Source organism: Manacus candei, unplaced genomic scaffold (genome assembly GCF_025592945.1).
Source record: "Manacus candei isolate 608988 ecotype Guabito, Panama unplaced genomic scaffold, ASM2559294v1 h1tg000047l, whole genome shotgun sequence".
NCBI classification, from domain to species: domain Eukaryota; kingdom Metazoa; phylum Chordata; class Aves; order Passeriformes; family Pipridae; genus Manacus; species Manacus candei.
In genome coordinates, this window is record NW_026138095.1 from 3,738,377 (window position 1) to 3,759,057 (window position 20,681).

Below are 20,681 nucleotides of genomic sequence, written 5' to 3' on the forward strand. Positions count from 1 at the left end.
AAGATGGTCTCAAACTGTTCTTTTGTGTTTGCATTGTTTTTTCCCCAAGTTTCATGTTCTTTTGGCTTGAATTCCTGCAGCTGAATTTACTTCTTGGATTTTGGTCAACACCAGCGGGATTTTCCTCTCCACGACAATGTCTGTCGAGGCTGGGCAGGAATGTGACAGTGTAATCAGCCTGTAAGATCTTCTGGAATGTACTTCTCTTGGGAACGACATCTCCCAACAGCCTCAGGTTTTGGCACCGTTAAACCTTACCCCTGAGCTAGTTCATCCTCAAAGCTGGCCTTCCACCCGAGTCTGAAACCAGCCTGGCTCTGAACTTGTCTCACACTCACTCTCTTCTTCCCTTGCTGGGCTCGGAGAAACCTTTGTCCCTCGTGGGAAAGACTGGTGTGGTTTTGCTGAGCTTTTTATGTTGTGCTAAATTCTTTTCTGGGGAAAGGGGGGAAGGGGAAAATCTCCTTCCTTCCTATTTTTTTGTTACCAATAGCAAAAGTTGATCTACCTTTGTTCTCCACCTGCCATGTGTCCTCCTGCCCTTTTCCTTTACCTGTCCCTGGAGACCATTGTTGGCCACCGGCCAAACCCCCAATCCTTTGTTGGTGGTGTGTTTCCAAGAGCCTGGACTAAGCAGAACAAACACTGTTGGTAGTTAACGGCTTAGTCTTTAGTCATTAATTGCTGTGGCTATTGTGCCATTCTGTAAAACAGCCAGAGAGGTGCTTGTTCATGACCGATGCATTGTTAAACAGATGAGTGTTTTCCTTCTGTTTCCCTTTGCAAAATGCCATTCTTATATGTGTAATACAAGCATTGAAGTACACTTATAGCTTTAAAATATTGATTTTTTGGGGGAAAAATACAGTTTTCATTGACCCCCAGGAGAAAAAAAAAAGGATTTCATATAAGTGAAGCTCATGAGAACTGTCTGTTTTATAGACTTCTGTGAACATATTTAGTGTTGTTTTACACAGTGTTTTCACAAGCTTGGAATTAAAGGAAAGCATTGACTCTGTCTACAAAGGAGAGAAAGAGATTAAGAGCGGAACACTGAATTTTCAAGAATTACTAAATCACTGCTTGGGGAGTTCTGGGACACACAACTCAAGAAACACTTTTTGAAGGGCATGATTTCAACTCACTTTGTCAAGCTGAGTCAGTGTTCAGGATGGGAATGGCTTAAGTCTGACTTAAAAGTGGGCTGATACAGTGAGAAAGGAATATCCTGAGCAACAGAGAAGTGTGCTGTATTTCACATTGTGCCAGTGCTGCTGCAGATTTTTGCTGAGAATTGAAACTCTAACTGGTTCTTTTTCTTGTAGGGTGTAAGGTTTATGCTTTTGCAGGCTTTGCACTGTCCTAACTACATAAAATAAAATCTGGTGCAGATCCATGTTTCTGATATCTGATGGTGATATGAGAGATCTACCTGTCCATATTCTGGTCTCGCACAACAGTAGCTCTGGTTTCTGAGATAATTCGAATTTATTGTCCACCCCACAGCCACAGCAAAGATGGGACACCTAGAAATGGATGTAAAAGGGAAAAATGGGTAATTATGTACATCTATTCACCATGTGAGGATGAAGGGAAATATTTGCCCAAGAATCTGCTGAGTTCAAATAGCAAAAGTGATTCGTGTTCCTAAATGGTTAATCGTGGCTTAAAAATACCCATATTGACAGGAACTGCAGGATAAATGTCATTGGAACTTCTTGTTTTTTTAATACACCTTAAGAAATTAAACAAAGCAAATGCATTTGGTGGCGCCCTCAGGAAAAGTCCAGTCACTTCCTGACCAGTAATCTGCCTGGGAGCAGCAGATAGATTCTCATTGTTTGCCGTTTCCAGTTTCCAGTAATGGGAACGATTACTTGATCCAGCCAGTTTCTGTGGGAGATCTGGGATAACTTACAAATTTTCATGGCAAATTTTTATCGGTTTCCATAAAGAGCCAACGGAAAAAAAAGACCATAACGTGGTTTTGGTACCTGGAGACATCACCTCTGATAATGAATATTGTTTGATTTTGGGGTTAAGTGTCTGTTCTTCAGGAACGAGATGTATCTTGCTCTTCTGGTGATTTTCTTGCAGTGTAAGTTTGATAACTAAGTCTCTGGGTGGGTACCTGTGGTTTTGGTTTGTCTGGGGGAGGTTTGGGGAGGCTTTTTAAGTTTCACATTGCTGTCTCTCAATCTGCAAGCTTTGAAAATAACATTTCTTTTTTTTTCCCCAGGTTCAGAACTCTACACTCAGGATAAAGGTAGGGAATTATAATTTTGTTGGGTTTTTTTTCACATACAAATTTAAAATAACTAATTTCTTGGTTACTGATGTGCATTTGAAACAGTTTATTTGGATTTGCTGTACGATATCTCAGTATGAAATTTGGCCATATGAAAAGCAAAGGTATTGCTTGGTGCTGTTTCTTGATACAGTGTTTAAATGACAGATGTGCTGCTTGTATCTTAATAAATGTTTTGGTGAAATCCGTCCTAGAGTAATTTGCTTTCCAGAGGCATAAAAAAGGTGGGAGAGAAAATTAGCATTTTGTTTTAGTATTTAAAAAAGCCTCTCATGCCCACAAGCAAGGAGGGAGGATAAAATTATAGCATATGAATTAAGGGCACTTTCTCCTGCTCGTGCAAAGGAATTGGTCAATTGAGCAGAGTTCAGAACTCGTGTTCTAAAGGAACTTTTTACCTTTTCATCCTGTGACTCCCAGCACGTACACTCCTCATGTTTCCTTTTTTCCATCACCAGGGACAAAGGTTTGCTTCTTGTTGTCATGTGGTTTATTCACATGCAAAAAAAATTGCAATTTTTGCTCTGGTTTTATGCCCAAAACTCTCTCTAGCAAGGACACATTATAAATATCTGGTAAATGTACAGGGCAAGGGGCTTCTTTAGATGCAGGAAAGTTCTCCTTCTAATAGCAAATTTCTAATACAAATCTTGACCAAAATGGGCATAACCCAAAAAAGCATAAGTTCTAAAGGAAGGCAAAATCAATGAACTGATAGATCTTTCTCTATACTTTTTCCTCCATCTGTGTGAATAAAAATATTAAGTATACCAGGATTCTAACAGTTACCACATTTAAGCTACAAATTATTTATCATTGCTGTGGTTCTAAACACAGAATATATTTCTAAACATATATACATGTATATATAAGTACTATCATGAACTTTGTTTCTAAATGTGTTTATTATTTTTGTATATAAATTACTTTGTATTTAAATTACAATATTCCTATCAAATAAAATGTAAATTTTGTAATTACTTCTTGGGATTAAAGTATAGCAACTTGAGATAACCGTATTATGTTGGACTAACTGAAAATAAATAAGATTTTTTTTTCTCTGTCCAGTTTTTACTTTCAACACAGTTGAAATCAAGGTTGAGCCATCTGTCAAAGTGAGGAATGGAGCTCCCATGTCAATTATCTGCCACGCTGATATCAGCAAAAGTGCTGATTTCCAGCTGAAGTATAATTTTACGATTTTTAAGGACCGCAAGCTCGTGTTTATGACTGTGTCAGACACAGGAGATGCACGGTATGAAGTACCTGTGGCCAAATCTTCAGACACAGGAGACTATCAGTGTGCTGTGAAAGCAGATAAAAAGACAGGATCGAGTGACCCCGTCCACGTTTGGGTAACAGGTGAGTGCTCTTTCAAACATGGCAAAAAAACCCCAGCCTTCCAGGGGAAGTAATAATAGTCAGTGCTCAGTAGGATATCTTGCAAAGTGATTTTTATCCATTGACCTCAGTACTTCACCAGAGTTTAGTACCAAACCCTCATGCTCAGGCACGGAAATGAACTTGTGATCTCAGGGCGACATCAGTGACAGTCAGGAACAGTCTGTGCCCTCTGTGCCACCTTCCCCGCTGTCCTGAGCCTCTGTTCCCTAGACTAGGGGAAGTATTAGTTGTGAAAGCTTGTGCCTGTTCCCATAACCTTGATGGAGGGTGGGTAGATTCCTGGAAATGCTGGAAATAAGGTACTGAGATGCTCAACCTGTGACAGCCACTGCCAAAGGAGTGTCAGCTCTGGGCTGCTTTTGCAGACAGTGTTGTGTCAGTCTTATTCTTTCATTTCTGATGAGAACAAGGGCTACCTCCATCCATACTCTTTCTAGCCTTGTGTTCTTGACTGCAAGTGACATTTTTCCCCTTGGAAAAGCAATTTGGAAAGAATTTGTTCAGCATTAAGTAGGTACTGGGTGGTCTTCAAAAGCTTGGTTTTTGCAAAGTATTTGCATCTGTTAATTAGCATAAATCATTACCACAGTCTTCAGGGATAGTGTTTCTTTCAGGATTATGCAATGTTCTATTTCTTTTCTTGCTTTCTGGTGTAAGGAATGACCAAGCCAACCCTGACTGCTGACAAAAGAGATGTTTTGGAGGGTGAAGTTGTGAAGTTACGTTGTGAGCTGCCTGAAGAAGAACCTCCTTTACAGTTCTGTTTCCGAAAGATAAAGACAAATTCAACGCCTAGAGAAACATGTGTACCTGAGCCTTACACAAATTTTTCTGTACTGGAGGTTTCTGTTGAAGAAGGAGATAATATTTTACAATTTGACTGTTTTGGTAGGAGAAATGTAAAACTTGAATGGGAAGACTCAGCACACAGCAACAAAACCCTCGTTACAGTCAGGGGTGAGTTGCTTGGCTTTTCTTTTGACATTTGTTTGCTTGCTACAGTTAAAATTGGGCCATGTATTTATAGTTATATATGTTTATCTGCATGTTGATATGTATTCTCTTGCAGAACCATTTATAAAGCCCACTCTGACCACCGTGCCCTCAAGTAATGTTACAGAAGGAGACCAAATACAATTTGAATGCTCAACTGTAGTAGTTCGAATGCGTGACATTGAAATCATCCTCCAGAAAAACAAATCAATACTGAACAGTGTACAAGATAAGAAACTTCTGAGATACTCCACAGTAGCTACTCTAGAGGACAGTGGTGAATACCTGTGTAAGGTGGAGCAAGGGGGAGCATCTAAAACCACCAAACTGAATGTTGTCGTGTCAGGTAAAACCTCTGTTCATCTTAGATTTTACTCAGCGTATTGATATTTAAATTTAAATTTGGTAGAACTCAAGATCCAAGTGTAACCTCCAGATCTAAGTGTAAATTTTCTCTAAGTTAAAAGGCTATTTGGATTTTAGTTTCTGATTTTTTCCTACCAATGCTCCCCAACTAAAATAATGTCCTCAAATAACACATGAAAAGTGGTTTCAAGTGGTTGCTGAGTTTCTGTTTTCCCTGAAAATATAATAATATTAAAATAACATGGTTTTTTCGTTCCCAGATTATAAACCTTCAGTATGTCCTTCATTCTGTATATGTTGAGATAAGCAGTCCTGTTCTTTCAGGCTCAATTGGAATGAATTAGTTCTCTTTTTATCTTGCAGAGTTATTTCCCAAGCCAACACTGGTTGCTTCTATGACTAAGCTGGATAAGAATAAAGAATTAATTTTGAATTGCAGCATTAATGGTTTTCAGAAAGCTAACTTCTCTATCCTACGGAAAAACGCCAACGGAGACATCCCACTGAAAAATTCTCAAACCTTAAAAATGAGAGTTAATGTGAATGATACTGGATCTTATACCTGTAAAGCTGAAGTAAAAGGAATAGTCAAGGAGAGCAAACCTGTAAGGATAAATGTTTATGGTGAGTTGATACAGAGGCTTAGAACCCAATGAGATGAGGGGGGATCTAAACCAGAAGCTTATAAATAAGCACATCTGTTTACAGAATCGGCCTCTAGTCAATGAACTAGGGTGTCTCTTAGTTCTTGCAATATTAATTTCTGTGAGATGTGCTTGTCATCTTCAGCTGTAGAGGATTTGGTGTGTCATGATCTAATCAAGTCAGACTTTTCCAGGGCTGGCCCTGGGAGAAGGGAGTTGGCATGGCTTCCTGCTGCTCCCTTGGTTCTGCTGGGTGCCAGATAAATTCTTTCATTACCATTTGCAGGAGCCAGAACTGTTGTGCAAATCTTTCCCTCATCCGTTTGACCTGAAACTCTGACAGTGTCTGCCTTGGATCCCTCTCCCTGACTCTGCAGGCAGAAACCAGGAGAACCAGAGGTCATCTGGTTAGCTCTGCTCCAGAAAAGCTGGTTATTAGCACTCTAGTTCCCTTCCCTCTCATGGAACAATCTCAGGTGGTTCTCCAGTCTGTGAAGGGGATTAACTGGGTTGTGATTCCCTGTGGAACAGAGGGCCCTAATTAGGTGCTGCACGATCCATCTCAGGTCATACCTGCAATGTGACACTTAGTCCTTGGGTCAGAATTAGTTCTGGAGTTTGGATGATCCACAGCTGTATCACTCAGCCTTTGTTTTCCTTCATATTCCCCCTGCATGCTATTTGATTCAAAGTCACATGTTCTACTACCTACATTATTGATTTGTTCAAGTTCCCCCCGTTTCTGTTCTATCGACGGGGAAGAGCTTCCCAAACTAGCGTGTGCAAACTAGATAAATATCGTGCATTTAAATACTTTCTATAAAATAGTATCGTGTCTTTTGGCCTTATGCAGTGCAATTTTCAGCAGTTTTTTTCTTTTATTCCCCTTTTAGCTCCAGTCTCCAAGCCAACTCTTTCCGTCGCCGGCGGTTTGCCGGAGGTGGTGCTGGGGAAGCCTCTGCAGTTGATCTGCCACTCAGTGATGGGAACACCACCAAAAACCTTCAGGTTCTACAAAGGAGATGACATTGAGAAAACAGTCATTAATGACACATATGCTACGTTCTTGGATGAAAATATCAGACTAAATGACCAAAGAGGATACAGATGTGATGCCAGAAATAATCACTCCAGTGGTGTGAAAACCAGCGATGTCCTGAACGTCACAGTAATAGGTAAGTCTGTTCAGTTCTTCTTCTTGTCTGATGTCATGTTTAGAGTTTTGAAACTTCAGCAGCAAATGATGGACTAAGCAAAATGGATGTGAAATGTTTACAGATTTTTGCTCACTTGAATTAAAATGGTTGCTGGTCACAGCACAGTAGTTCAGGACCAGAGCAGGTCTATACTTGACCTTTCAAAAAGAAGAGGTAATTTCTCTCTACTAAGGAGTTTTCAGTTTTGTGTCCTGGCTTGAACCCAAATTGTGTTGGTGTTAAAAAGATAAACTTGTGGTTAATAGGCTGGTTTCTCTGCTGGAACTAGTGTATCCCAGCTGTTAGAGCTGTGGTTCAGGATTTATTGTGGCACTGTTTGGAAGTTCTGAATAGTCATGTTTTAGAGCCTGGTGAGCCAATCTTCCACAGTCTACCACTGCTGAGGTGGTGGCTTTGAATTCTCTGTATTCTGCTCTTTCTGTCTGAAGAAGCACTTATGCTTTCCAGAGCAATCCTCTCTGTCATAGGCTCAGTCACAGGAACCCATCCATGTCTTATATCTAAATCTGCTCCCTAATACAAAAAGAACTTTCATGATCAGCATCTTCTCATGTCATATCTGGTTTCTCCTTCTGCTTCTGTACCAGTGTTGCCTTAATGATTCCTTCTTTACATCTGCCTTGTGTTATCCGTGACACTGCCCCAAACACATTTACAATATTTTCAGAGAAGTGTTCTGTAGGGATTTTAGCAAAGCAGATGCTTCATATACCAAACATTTTGCAAAGCTGCTGACATTCTACAAGCCTTGAATCACAGAATATGTGTCCATTTTTCCCCCACGTAGTTACAAGGGCTGATGCTCATCTGCTCCTACACTAGTTCTGTATATGCTAAAATACTTAATTCGTAAACTAGCAAACCTAAAAACTGTATTTTGTGTATGCATATTCTTACAATTTGTGCAAATGCAAACTAACTTCCCTCACTGTGTTTGCCATATTCTGTAACCATTGGAATTTGGGACTGGCTTATGCCCTTGGAGAACTCGATCCATTATCTGCTGATACTGACTGTTGTATATTAAAGGGTACAAGAGTACAGTTACCACACAGCATAAAATAGCACAGCTCTAGATAACTATGAAAGCATAGCTACATAAACTGGACCATCATTATTTACACTATGGAACGACTGAGTGTATTATTTCTGGAAATGAAATAATTTGTAGGCTGGGGCTGGAGTGGCATCCAAAGGATTTTAAGGAAAGTGGCTGACTGACCTCTGTGGAATGGATATAATTTCCTCCTGTGTCTGCTTTGTTTCTTTGTCATGCCCTCTCTATTTCTGGGTGTATAAAAATATTTACTAGAGGATGATGTCTTTCAGAGAGTGTTTGGGAAGATTAATACTGTGCATTCAGTCTCTGTTTAACTAAGCATTAAATCAAGCATTTCTACAGCACAATATTTTAGCATCAAAGTTATTCCAAATAGTGCTAATATTTGCTTTCTTTCTGCCTTCCTCTGTAGTGCCAGTCAGGGATGCCAGCTTGGGCAGTTTTCCATATGGAGAAGTGGAAGATGGCAGTGAGATTGCTTTTCTCTGCTCTGTGAAAGAAGGGTCTTTGCCAATCCTGTTCAGGTTTTTTAAAAAAACTGATAATGAGGTTCTTCTGTTTGAAAAAATTGAACATAGAGACAGAGCCATGTGGCACAAGAAAACAATGAAGAGGCAGGACACGGGGACATATTATTGCATGGCCTCGAACAGAGCCAATGTGGACGTGAGGAGCCAGCCCATAACTGTCAGTGGTGAGTCACTGAACTGCCCACCATGTCCTCATGATAGGTGAGGTCATCTCATTTGGGATGTTCCTAAGTGTAACTCCCCTATTTGCTTTTGTTCCACCATTGTCAGAAGCTGAACAGAGAGGTCCCTTTATAAACAGAGATTGTCCAACTTACAGAGAAAAGTTTAGGGGATGCTCAAAAGCCAAAGGAGCCAGATGCAAACTGAAACCAACCCATTGTTGTGCTAAGGTTTTGGTCACAAAGGAGAGGCTCACTAGTGAACTTTGCATGCAGGTCCCCTCAGAGTTCTTCCCTGGGGTGTATAAGAAGGCTGATTTGTAGTAAAATGAAAGGTCAGGAACTGCAGAATTTGGTAATGTTGGCCTATCACAGTAAATACTCTCTTAAACATGTTTTTCTTATTTCCAGTCATCTTGGCAGCTTGGAAGAAAGGAGTCATTGCTGCATTGGTCCTGGTAACCATTGCAGGAGCGGGAGCACTTGCCTTATGGTGGTTTTTGCGTAAGAAGAAAAAGAGTAAGGAATGGTTCCCTTCTCTTTGTTTGGCAACAAATGTTTTCCAGTTAAACTTGCATTTGTGTCAGAAGCAAAGGGTTGTGGGGGTGAGGCTTCAGAGATGACCGAACACAATTAAAAAAAACCCTGAAAATCTACTTAGAAATGCCAGGTGACCCAAACTAAGCTGCAAACGTGCTGAGGCTTTCCAAGTATATTGGGCAGAGGCAGTCCTAGGTCTGGAATTCAGCCCTGTGCAATGAAGAGGCAGACAGGGCCTGAGGAGATTTTTGATGCCTCATAGAGCTATAACAATTTGATTTGGAGTCCCAGCTCAGGTGTAATTGAGGTGCCTCTCTAGTCCTCATGAAATAAATTTAGATTATTAGGTTGTGGGATTGTTTCTTTTTCCTTCCCACACTGTAATATGATTTTGTTTAGGGATTTAACTTTTAAGATATTTTTTCAGATCCTGTTCTTTCAGAATACAAGTAAATCTGGTTTATCCTGTGATATGCAGTACACTGCAAATTATTTGGGAAAATTTGAAGCATCTGGATGTCCCAGACTGCTTAAGTTGGCCAAGGTAAAATCTGGGGTTTAGGATCTTAGGTTCTCTGAAGGAGCCATTTAAGGGACCTCGGAGATAAACAGGACATAATGTGTGAGGTAGTTGGTTTTGTGATTGCCAGGAGAAATTATTCACACATGAGTAAATAATTGCTATATTTTTGTTTTGATCTTTACTTTTAAATTCTTTACTTGTGCAGTCTACTAATAGATGCTTTTTTTTTTTCCCTCTGTCAAGCTAAAGGACCATCCATGGAGATGTCTGGGTAAGATGTCTTACTGTCTTGGTTTCGGCTGGGATAATTTTCTTCTTAGTAGCTGGTACAGTGCTGAGTTTTGGATTTACTGTGAGAATAATGTTGATAACACTGATGTTTTAGTTGCTAGTGCTTACTTTAACCCAAGGACTTTTCAGTTTCCCATGCTCTGCCCATGAGCAGGTGCACAAGCAGCCAGGAGGGAGCATGGCCAGGACTGTTGACCCAAACTGGCCAAAGGGACATTCCACACCATAGAGCATCATGGCCAGTGTAGAAACTGGGGGGAATTGTCTGGGAGACACTGATCAGTGCTGGAGGGTGGGCTGGGCATCGGGCACAGGGTGGGCAGCAATTGTAGTGGGCATCACTTGTTTCTCTTGCGTTTTATTCCTCTCTCTCTTCCTTTATTATTATTGTGGATATTGTTGTTGTTATTATTATATTTTACTTTATTTCAATCATTAAACTGTTCTTATCTCAACCCATGGGTTTTACCTTTTTCCAGTCCTCTTCCCCATCCCACTGGAGGCAGGGTGGGTTGGGGCAGAGTGAGTGAAGTGTTGTGTGGTGCTTAGCTGCCAGTGAGGTGCTGTGTGGTGCTTAGCTGCCAGCTGGGGTTAAACCATGACAGTCCTTTTTGAAGTCCAGAGTGGGACTCAGAGTTAAAACCAGATCTGACCAGTGCACGTTGAAACAAATTTGTTACAAGCATTCATCAGAGTTTAATAGCCAGTTACCATGATGTTGATTTATTTGCTCTTAGAGTTGTTGTGCTTGTTCTCGGAGCTGTATCCAAACACCTCACTTGCACTTACAGGGAACACTGTACTCCCTGTTGTGTTTCTTGCCATTGGGGCCTGGGCTGAGGTTATTGTTTTGTTCTGCTTTGTAACACTCATTTATGATACGATGGAATCGCTGGTCATCACTCACCTGATCGTGTCCTCAGCACCTGTGTGCTGGGGAGACACCTATTGGGAATTATCCATAATTACACTTTTCCCTTTCTCCTCGGAGACCCAGTCTGTGGACACAGCTTCCCACAGCTTCCCTTCCTTCTCCAGGCTAATTACAAAAGCATTTGAGAATTGTGAAGATTTTGAATCGATTTGGGGTGTTGGAACCAGTGTGGTCCTATTGGTAGGAACCAGCATGTGGTTCAGGTCTGTTTAGGGTTAAGCAATTATTTGCAGCTACTCCAACCCCTGTGACAGGCACTGGGGCTGCTCCAACTCCCCCAACAATCACAGTGGCCACGACAGACACTGTGGCTACTCAATCCCTGGCTACTCAAAGCCTGTGAGTATTCACCCACTGATGGGTGATGCAGCTGAATCAGAGGACCAACCCCTGTGTGTGCCAGTTGCCCCTATTCCCAAGGAGAAATGGGCAGGAAAGACAGCTTGTTTAATAAAGGAGGACGAAGCAAGGCCATAACAGGAACAGGAAGAAGAGGCAGAACAAGAAGCAACCCCTCAATCCGTATCTCTGAGTGAGCTGTGGGATATACAGAAAGATTTCAACCATCATCCAGGTGAGCACATTATTCCCTGGCTGCTCTGATGCTGGGATAATGGGACTAGTGGTGTGGAATTAGAAGGTAGGGAAGCCAAGCAGCTGGGATCATTTTCTAGGGAAAGGTGCACTGACGAGGTGATTGGAAGAGCAACACAAGTCCTCAGCCTCTGGAGGCAACTCTTGTCAAGTGTGAAGGAAAGGTATCCCTTCAAGGAAGATGTTCTGTGTCACCCAGGCAAGTGGACCATGATGGAGAGAGGTACCCAGTACCTGAGGGAATTACAGATAATTTATTGTGACCCAAACAACACAGGGTTACTCAGAGATCCAGGTGAAGTCTGATGTGCACAAACCATGTGTCAGAAACTTGTCCAGAGTGCACCATTGTCATACACCAACTCACTGGCAGTGATGGCCTGGAGAGACAAAGAGGCACCACTGGTGGATGAAGTGGCTTCACCAACCCAGCAGCACAGAGAAAATCTCCCTTCCTCCCTTGTCTCTGCTGTGGAGAAGCTGGTTGAGCAACTCAAAGCAGGTAGATTCTACTCCCACATCTCAGTATCTCAGCTATTAACAGTAAGTGTCCTTTTGCTCCAGAGAGAGAATGCAGAGGGTTCACAGCACAGGGGACCCTGTGGTTTTACCTGTGAGGACCCCAGAGAGGACGTGAGGAAGCAGGATGGAAATTCTACCTGGACCCTAGAGGGTACATGGATTGCAAGGGAAAATCACAAATGGGGGTTCTTCCAGGGAAGTTGCTGCTCTGGTCTTCAATGAGCAGTTCCTGAGAGTGGAAGGATCTTACTCCTGACTCTATGGAAGGGAATTCTAACCCATTTTTACAAGAAGCAAATGGATAATCCTATGACCCAGGACTAGAGGGGCTCTGCCTCCAGCCAGGTGGAGAAGAGGGACAGCCTTGTTTACTGGAGCGTGTGGATCAGATGCCTGGAACATCAGCCCCCCAGGAGTATAAGGCTCTAGCAGGTACTGGTGCAGAGTGTGCCCTGATACCATCAGGCTGTCCAGGGGCAGAACCCAGTTGTATTTCTGGAGAGGGATCCCAACAGACTGTACTGGGGGCTGAAATCAGCCTGACTGGGAACGTGGGGCAGAAAGCTCCCATTTGAGTAGCCCAGAGGCTCCAGGGGCTTTAACTGTCTCGGGAGAGGGGATGTCAAGGAGCCAAAGGAGTAGTGGTGGGCTTTCAGTACAGCAGCCTTGGAGACAGAGGAAATGAAGTACCTCCCCTGTCCCATGTCTCAGAGGACCCTCCTGTTGTGGGGCTGCTGAAGGTTGAAGGACAGCAGGTGACAACAATGCACCCGGGCGGTGCTGTCGCTGGGCATCACTTGTTTTTCTTGGGTTTTATTCCTCTCTCTCTCTCTCCTTTTCATTGCTATTACTATTATTATTTATTTCAGTTATTAAACTGTTCTTATCTCAGCCCATGGGTTTTACCTTTTTCCAGTCCTCCTCCCCGTCCCACAGGCAGGGGAGCGGAGTGAGCGAGCAGCCGTGTGATACTGAGCTGCCATCTGGGACTAAACCACGACCTGTTATGATAATGATGAAGTATTTCTGTTTAAAGGCCTTCCTCCATATGAGTGTAGTTCATTATGGCACACACCTGCAGACAATAGATGGTTCTGCTCCATGTACCACCTGCTTATACAACAACAGGATGAGGAAATACTCTAAAAATAGAAAAAAAGGCCAACTAAGTGAAATAGGAGAATGTCAGGCCTGTGTTTGAATGCATTTAGACATGGAATGGATTGAAAATACAGAGGTTTAAAGAAGAATAATGCAATAGGGAACATTTTTTGCCTTAAATTTGGTTGGTGCTTCTCTTAAAGACAAAGGCAAAATTTTCATTAGCTTCAGTAGTTAAAAATACATGGCAGTCAGCATAGACAGTGACTGATCTTTGCACAGAATCATGTTATTGACTGATTTGGGATAATTACATCAACTTTTATTGGTTTGTTTTTCAGTTCAGCCTTGGCTGCAAACTTGACAAGTGAAAAACTGGCAAGACAGCCCAATGATGGAGACTATTATTCAGGTAGGACATTTTGCTGTAAGACTGCTAATAAATTGGGTAAATTAAACATTTTTTGAAAGTTTTGGACTTGCATAGTTGTTGTTTGGATAAGGCCCAATTTTTAGGGGAATACAGAGGGATACCAATAACATTCTCCAAAGTATCTTCTGTCATTTTGTCTTTGTACAGTTTTTATGAGCACGTCTCACACAAAGATTGGTTTATAACTCTGCTCAGACACTTCTCCCAGGCAATCAGTTGACAGTATTACAGATGGAGAAATCATGGTAAAAGAAAATTACTTTCTGGGTTTGACACAGCTGCAAGAAAATTATTGCAGAGAGGAAAATTGGAGTTGTGGCACATGGTCCTGTGATGTGGCCACAGGACAGAGGTGTTAACTTGCCATGACTGGGCACATTTCATTCCAGGATCTCAAAATTCCCACTTTACCAAAATAGGTGGAGATGTTGTTTAGAGTATTGGACATAAACAAAATTACCCCTTGGGTGCTTTTTAGCTGATTACTTAAAAAGCCACATTCTTCCCACCTGTGTTACTTGAATGTCTTAGGTGTGAAACCAAAAGTAGGATGTCTCATATAAAAATACAGATAATGACAGTAGGAATTGCAGCTGTGTAACTCATTTATTTAGTTGGCCTCAATAAACATTTTGTCAGCTCAACTTTGGCTTTAATATTTTAGGATCAGGTTACATTGAAGATAGTGAAAATCACATGAAATCAACAGATGAGAGTAAAGGTAATTTCATACTTAAACAATGGATTTTTAAACTATTTTATAACTGAAAGTCATGATGTTTTCTAATGGTAGCAACAAGGATTGGATATGTCCAGCCCTTTCCTTTTTCTCTTTGATAGTGGGGAAGATTTTCCTTTGCTGAGCTTAGTTCTTTTTCTTATGCACAAAATGACACTGATAGGACCCACTTGCCAACTTGCATTATGAAGTGTAATTAGCTGTGCTGGATTGGTATAAAAATACAACTTAGACTCAAAATTGTAAGTTCTATATAACAAATATTTAGATATTTTCTACAGATTTCTGCTTCTTTTACTTCTCTGTCCTTTCTTCATTTTGGTTGACCTCGAAATACTTAAGCGTTAAATCTAAAAATAAACTGTGAAATCTGAATAAAATAATCTGCCAAGTCAGTTCTGCAGGATGCCAGTCTGGATGACTGTCGTGGTTTCTTCCAACTTTTACAGAAATCTGGTGGAAAACCATCTCCACCCTAAGAAAAAGCCAGAGTAGAAGGCAGCAGCTGTTTCTTGTGTCTGTTGTATCCAGGTAACCAGTACTTGTCAGGCAGCAGCCTTAGTAGATCCAGCTTTCTGTGGGCATTGTGGCAGAGAAGCATCTTGAGGAGGAAGATGAGTTGCATTCCAGATGTTCTATGGAGAGCTTGGAAGAAAATGTAGGAGGAAAAAAGAAAAGCAGAAATTTGGAGAATGAGAGGTGATGAGGGAGGCCAGGAAAGACTTAAGGATGAGTTTAAATGTAAGGAAAGAATGGGAAGTGTCCTGCCATAGCCACAGAAAACAAGGAGAAAGTAAGAGCAGGGAGAGAAATAAAGAGGAGCTGGAGGAGGAATATGGGAGAATCTGAGATAATTCCTTGCTCCATTTGTGTTGTGACACTTTTGAAGGTGTTACATTGAAAGTAAGAGTTTTAGGCACAATTTGCATGTCCCCCAGTTTCAGAAATCTGCCTTTACCTTGTCTACTGCCCTTAGGATGACCCTTAGGATGACCCTTAGGAATGGATTGGCCTTAAAACTCTTAGCAGAGTAACTCACATCTGTAAGTAGGGCCTGATCCTGCACCTACCAAAGTCAGTGAGGACTTGTCCATCAGTTCCAGTGGCAGCAGGATCAGGCCCACAGCTCAAACAAAGCGTGCAGTCCTACAAAGAAACATCTTCTTGATATTTTTGGGGCAGGACCTGACCTTGAGAGTGCTGAGGTGGAGTACACTGAAGTTGAAGTATCAACGCTTGATCCTCACAGAGGTAATAAACTGTCCAAACCTTTTTGGTTTATGTTTGGGAGCAGCTCTGGGAATGTTGCTCCTCCCTGGCACTGGTCTGATATTGGCACCTGGGAGTGTCAGAGCAGGTTGTGCTTTGTATGTGTGACAGTTTCCTGCCAGTGGCTCCTTAACCCAGCTGATGATGCCAACCACGCTGCTGTTCCTGCAGCCCTCCTGCCCCTGGGATCCTCCCACTCCCACCCACGGGAGGTCTGTGTGGAGCTGTGGCTCTGAGCAGAAGGCAGCCAGCTGTGAATATCCCTGTTATAGAGCCCAGGTTCACTGAGAGCCAAGTGAGGTTAGCCCCAGATAATGGAGAGAACAGAGAGCAGTGGAATTTCCTCCTTTATAAAGGAACTGGTTGAAGGGTCAAAGCTGTGATTCACTTGTGATAGAGAAGGAAGAGAGTCCAGCACAGATTTAGTCTCTCAGTCTGGAGAGGCCTGGAGACCATCCTGAATTTTGTGTCCCCTTAAACAGAGAAATGAGGATAAATTAATGCCCAAATAACTTGGTTGTCCTCCCTGCAGTTCTGTGGTTACAGTAACCACACCTCAGGTACATGTCTCTGCAACCTTGAAGGAGAAATATCCAAGTAAATTTATTCCCAACACCCAAATGCACTCTGCAATCATTCTGTGTCATCTGGAGAACTCTGATACTGTCATGGCCTTGTATTGAAAGCTGTTAAACCTCGAAGTTCCCAGTAGCTGGGAGGGAATAAGCCCCACGAGACAGGTTTATGCTCTGCTCCAGCTTCTTTGCTTCAGCTGAACGAGAAGCAGACTGAGGAAGAAACAGATGAATTTCCTTTTTCCTGGTAGGAAGGACTAGTCACTGATTTCAGGGACCAAAGACATGATTGTTTAGTTGGTAAAACAGATGTTTGGGCAAAAGTGCTCACCCTTCAAGCTGTCCCCAAACAGCCAGTCCTCCTCTCCTTTCTCTCACTTCCTGGCATCATTCATCACAGAGTTTTCCTTGTGTCCTAAGCATGCTATTTATCCACCTCTGCTAAATTCTGCTCTGAAGAACCATAGTTGTTGGACTCTTTTTCAGAATAGGACTAATAATTAGTTGTTCCAACTGTGTTGGAGTGTGCACTACACAATACAGTGGTGTAGAATGGGAAGATACGATGGTGCATGATTATTTAAATTAAAAGCCCTGTTAAATGCAAGATCAGCATCTCCAAGAGTAGACTTTTGCTCCCATTATTTATATATAACACTATTCCTGTATATCAGACTGAGTAATAAGATAGTATCTGTGCTCTGTAGACTGAAACCACAAAATAATTTTTAATATACCGTGTAAATGAGATCGGATCATTTTAACAGAACACTGATTGATTCTGTAAGACTGAACCATGCTTCAGGTATACAGAGATGTGATAATAGTTCCCTAATCGATTTGCTTTGTTGCCCCAGGGCACAGTTAAACACTTCCCAAATGAATGCTTTGGTTATGTAAATGACAACTGCACTGCAAGTATTTAATGTGTTAATCTTTGAGAGCATCTCGAGGATGCTGCTTGAATAGAAGGAGCTGTATGAAGCCATGTTAATCCTTTCAGCTCTGCACTGCCTATCACAATGAAAACAGGATGAGATTTATTCTTGGGAAAAGAGAAACAAAGCCAAGTTTCTTAATATTCCCTTGTAATAATCGTGTACACCCACAGAGAGAATTTGGCCACGGGACTGCCACTGATATTTCTGCTATGTTGGTGTTATTGTAAAGTTTTGTTTCAAAGCATAATATTCTTTCATGTCTGTCTGTGGGTATGACCAGCCCTTCCTAGGGAACAGACCTTTCAGATTATCCCCTTGCTCCAAACCTCTGTTACACCCCTTTTGGTTCCTCCTATTTTCTGAATGAAGACAAAGCAAATCACACCTTTTCTCTGGGCACACATATCTCATCCAGCAGCTGCACAGAGCATCTGATCCCTTCAGCCTTTTGAGGAACTCCAGATTTCTTTGATCTCTCAGGACTAACCTCAAATTAATTTATCTTCCCAATCATTTGTTCCTCCTGCCACTGTTGTCCATGTCAGTACTAATGTTCATCTCAGGAGCAGGAGAATCATATTTTGTGTATTGTGAAAGACTACTGCAATTAATGCTGCAGTATCTAAGCTGTAACTCCAGCCTTTATATCACTTTTGGGAAGCAGGAACGATTGAATGTCACCTCAAAACAAGTTTAAATTATTGTAGAAGGATGTATATCTTGTCTTTGTCAGTAGAGAATTGCTTACATTTGAAACCACTGGTTTCACCCTGTTTTCCCAGTCATGTCTGCACTGGCTGGTCATTTCTGGAATACTTTTTAACACGGTGTAATGGTGAATAGGTTAATGCACCAAGAACTTGATATGCACTGTGCTTCTGCAGGATCAAAAACCAGGGTTCATTACAGTGTTACTGGCAGGGAGTGGTCCTGTCACGTGCTAGAAGTAAAATTTCACTGTTTTATTTTAGAACTTCCATGTGGGAATAACTTGATACCTGCTTTTTGAAGTAGGGGTGAAAAGCCAAGAGAAATAGGAGGTAGAGCTGGGGCTACACAGTCCAGCTCTTATTTGGGATAGCCAGAGTGGAATGATAATTTGATATTTAAAGAGGTGGTAATTCTGAGGAATGATTACATTGAATACTTATGGAGATTATATGCTTGACAAAAATATGGTGCTTGTCTTCTCTAAAGCTTAATTGTGCAAATAGATGGAAAGGTGATTTAGACCCCTTATTATTAATCTGAGCAAAAACAAAGGCTGGGGCTAAAGTAAGGTTAGGAAATATCCCTGAAGTGAGAAGGGAGAAACCTCTAATCATGGCTGAGTTAGAACATGCTCCTTCTTTTACTTTTATATCTGGTTAGTTATCTGCAGGGTGGCAACATTATAAAGCTGGTGGGAACAAAATGTCAAATCGTCCAAGTAATTTCTCCTGGCACATTTTTTCAGTGCTGAGACGACTTTTGGAAGATTAACAAAGGAAATAACATGGGCAGTGGCATTATATCACAATTCAATTAAATGGGTCTGGGAAAAAAAAAGCAAGCTAAGGAAATACCTCCAACCAAATCTTTCCACAGAGTCAATAGGGGTAGATTTAGGACTGTAATCTGCTAAAAAAGAGTCCCAAACAAAATTAAATACCTCTTATTAAAATTCTGACAAGATTACTCCTTACTTCACTGCAAATGAACTGATCATTTAAGCAGTAGCCCATAAGCAGATGAAATGTGCCTGAAGGTCTTCAGATTATTTTGCAAAGAAGGCTCTTGCCAAAGCTGCAAGTTTGAAAGCTGTGATTAAACACTTGGGGAAGTGTAACTCCTCCTGGCATTTGAATTAACAGCAGCTTTGCAACTCAACTCTGATGTGTGAGCTCCCAGCGTTTAAAGGATGCTGAACAGAATTTTACAAAAAATGAAATTAGCTTTGGGAAATCAGAATGTGGTGCCAGAGACACTTGGGTTCTTCAGAGCGATGCAGAACAGTAACAGTCCTGACTCTGACTGCAGGTCATTGTCTGAATTCTTTAAGTGCTGGGGTGTTTTTTAATAGCTGAAGTACAGGATTCTCTGTCCAGAAATGTGAATTTTCTTTCCAGTTTCTTGCAGAGAGAGAACAACCACTTTTGTTTTTCTTTAACTGGAAAAAATCTAACCTCTTGGTTTGTTGAAGGTCCACAGAAATTGGAGGTGATATAGATAGAATTCAGAGGCTTTCTAAGAGATTCAGTTTAACTGAAATGAATGAGTGTTTCTGAAACACTTTTAGATCTATGAACAGCAAACTACTGGTCCCTGCCAGCATAGGCCTTTATAGAAAATGAAGAAACTTGGTTTTAAATGCACTTTTGTTGCCCAGGGATTTTTAAACTACAGCCATGCAATAAATCCAGGAAATTGTTCTAATCTCCTGCTCGCCTGCAGTTTCTGCTGACCAGAGAGAAACTGAGCTCTTGCTGTTTTCAGGCCTTCAGGGCCTCTGCCCCTTCCCTGTGTGTGTCTAGTTTGGTATCAAACCCTGTGGATAAGTTCTCACAGATGTCAGGAAAAAAAGGAGAGCTTCTTGCTTTCCTTCTCACCCAAGAGCAGAGTTTTATTTGTCAACCCAAGGGTCTGGAAAGACTAACATTGCACTTGTACCCCAGCTGTGTCCTTAGAGGCACAAACCTTCTCTGTCTGCTTTTTGTCTTTACTTCCATTCTTTCCACCAGCCTTGTGAGCCTTCATTCCTGCTGTGTCCATCTGATCTCAGTGCTCTGGTGGAAGAGCCCTCCACACTGAGGGGAGACCTTTCCCAGATAACCTTAAATAGAAGCTGTGCAGTGTGAAATCTGAAAATACCCTTCTGAGACATTTCACAAACAGCAATTTAGTTTTGTTTTTTTTTTTGTGCCCATAAGACTTAATCAGGCTAGTTGCCAAAAAGGAGGCGTAGTTCATCTTCCAAATGATAGATCACCTCAGGTCTTGGATCCTGAAATCCTTGGAAAAACTTGAAGCAGCTCTTCAAAGGGATCCAGGGAAACTGTTCTCTAGTGGTAGATGTCTCTGTAAAATTAAAGCTGTATCGATTTGAGTTCAAAGGAGATTATTAAAATGTTAAATTTAGAAGGGGAAGCAGATTTTTATCATCACTTTTATATAGAGGGAGAGACATCTCCCTCTCAGTTCCTTGCAGGCTGGGTTTGGGGAGGGAGTGTACTTGCTTTTTCACACAGATTCCACAGGCTCATTGCTGCTTGTGTAACTTACTTCCCCTGAAAGTAAAACAGTGTGTTCTGTTGGTTTAAGGAGCTTTTCATAAGGCAAATAATAAGAAAAAATAAGAAAGAAAAAAAGAAAATAAATTGATTCTGTGCCAATACATTTTCCAGCTCCTGTACAGAAGGGGACTGAAACACTTTATAGTGAAATCAGAAAAGCTAATAATGGTAAGTAAGCTAGTGAAAAATGAAACACTTAAAGGAAGCATTTGTGAGGAGATTAGGGATAAATTTGTGACTGAATATTTTCCAAGACAATATTTA

General features: G+C 41.4%; 1 protein-coding gene across 8 annotated transcripts in view; it reads left to right on the forward strand.

Annotated features, from left to right (window-relative positions):
• Positions 1–1,748: 1,748 nt before the first annotated feature.
• Positions 1,749–20,681, forward strand: part of PECAM1 (platelet and endothelial cell adhesion molecule 1) — a 31,852-nt gene continuing 12,919 nt past the window's right edge. The window contains exons 1-14 of one of the 8 annotated variants that reach the window (XM_051797658.1): positions 1,749–2,098; positions 2,240–2,266; positions 3,377–3,670; positions 4,370–4,669; positions 4,782–5,051; positions 5,435–5,695; positions 6,609–6,890; positions 8,405–8,686; positions 9,095–9,202; positions 9,990–10,017; positions 13,530–13,600; positions 14,286–14,342; positions 15,543–15,611; positions 20,529–20,585. In XM_051797658.1, the coding sequence (XP_051653618.1) occupies positions 2,065–2,098; positions 2,240–2,266; positions 3,377–3,670; positions 4,370–4,669; positions 4,782–5,051; positions 5,435–5,695; positions 6,609–6,890; positions 8,405–8,686; positions 9,095–9,202; positions 9,990–10,017; positions 13,530–13,600; positions 14,286–14,342; positions 15,543–15,611; positions 20,529–20,585 (2,140 nt within the window). In that variant the 5' untranslated portion in view covers positions 1,749–2,064. The remainder of the gene's footprint in view (positions 2,099–2,239; positions 2,267–3,376; positions 3,671–4,369; positions 4,670–4,781; positions 5,052–5,434; positions 5,696–6,608; positions 6,891–8,404; positions 8,687–9,094; positions 9,203–9,989; positions 10,018–13,529; positions 13,601–14,285; positions 14,343–15,542; positions 15,612–20,528; positions 20,586–20,681) is intronic. The other 7 variants (XM_051797660.1, XM_051797659.1, XM_051797661.1 and 4 more) reach the window with 7 other exon arrangements.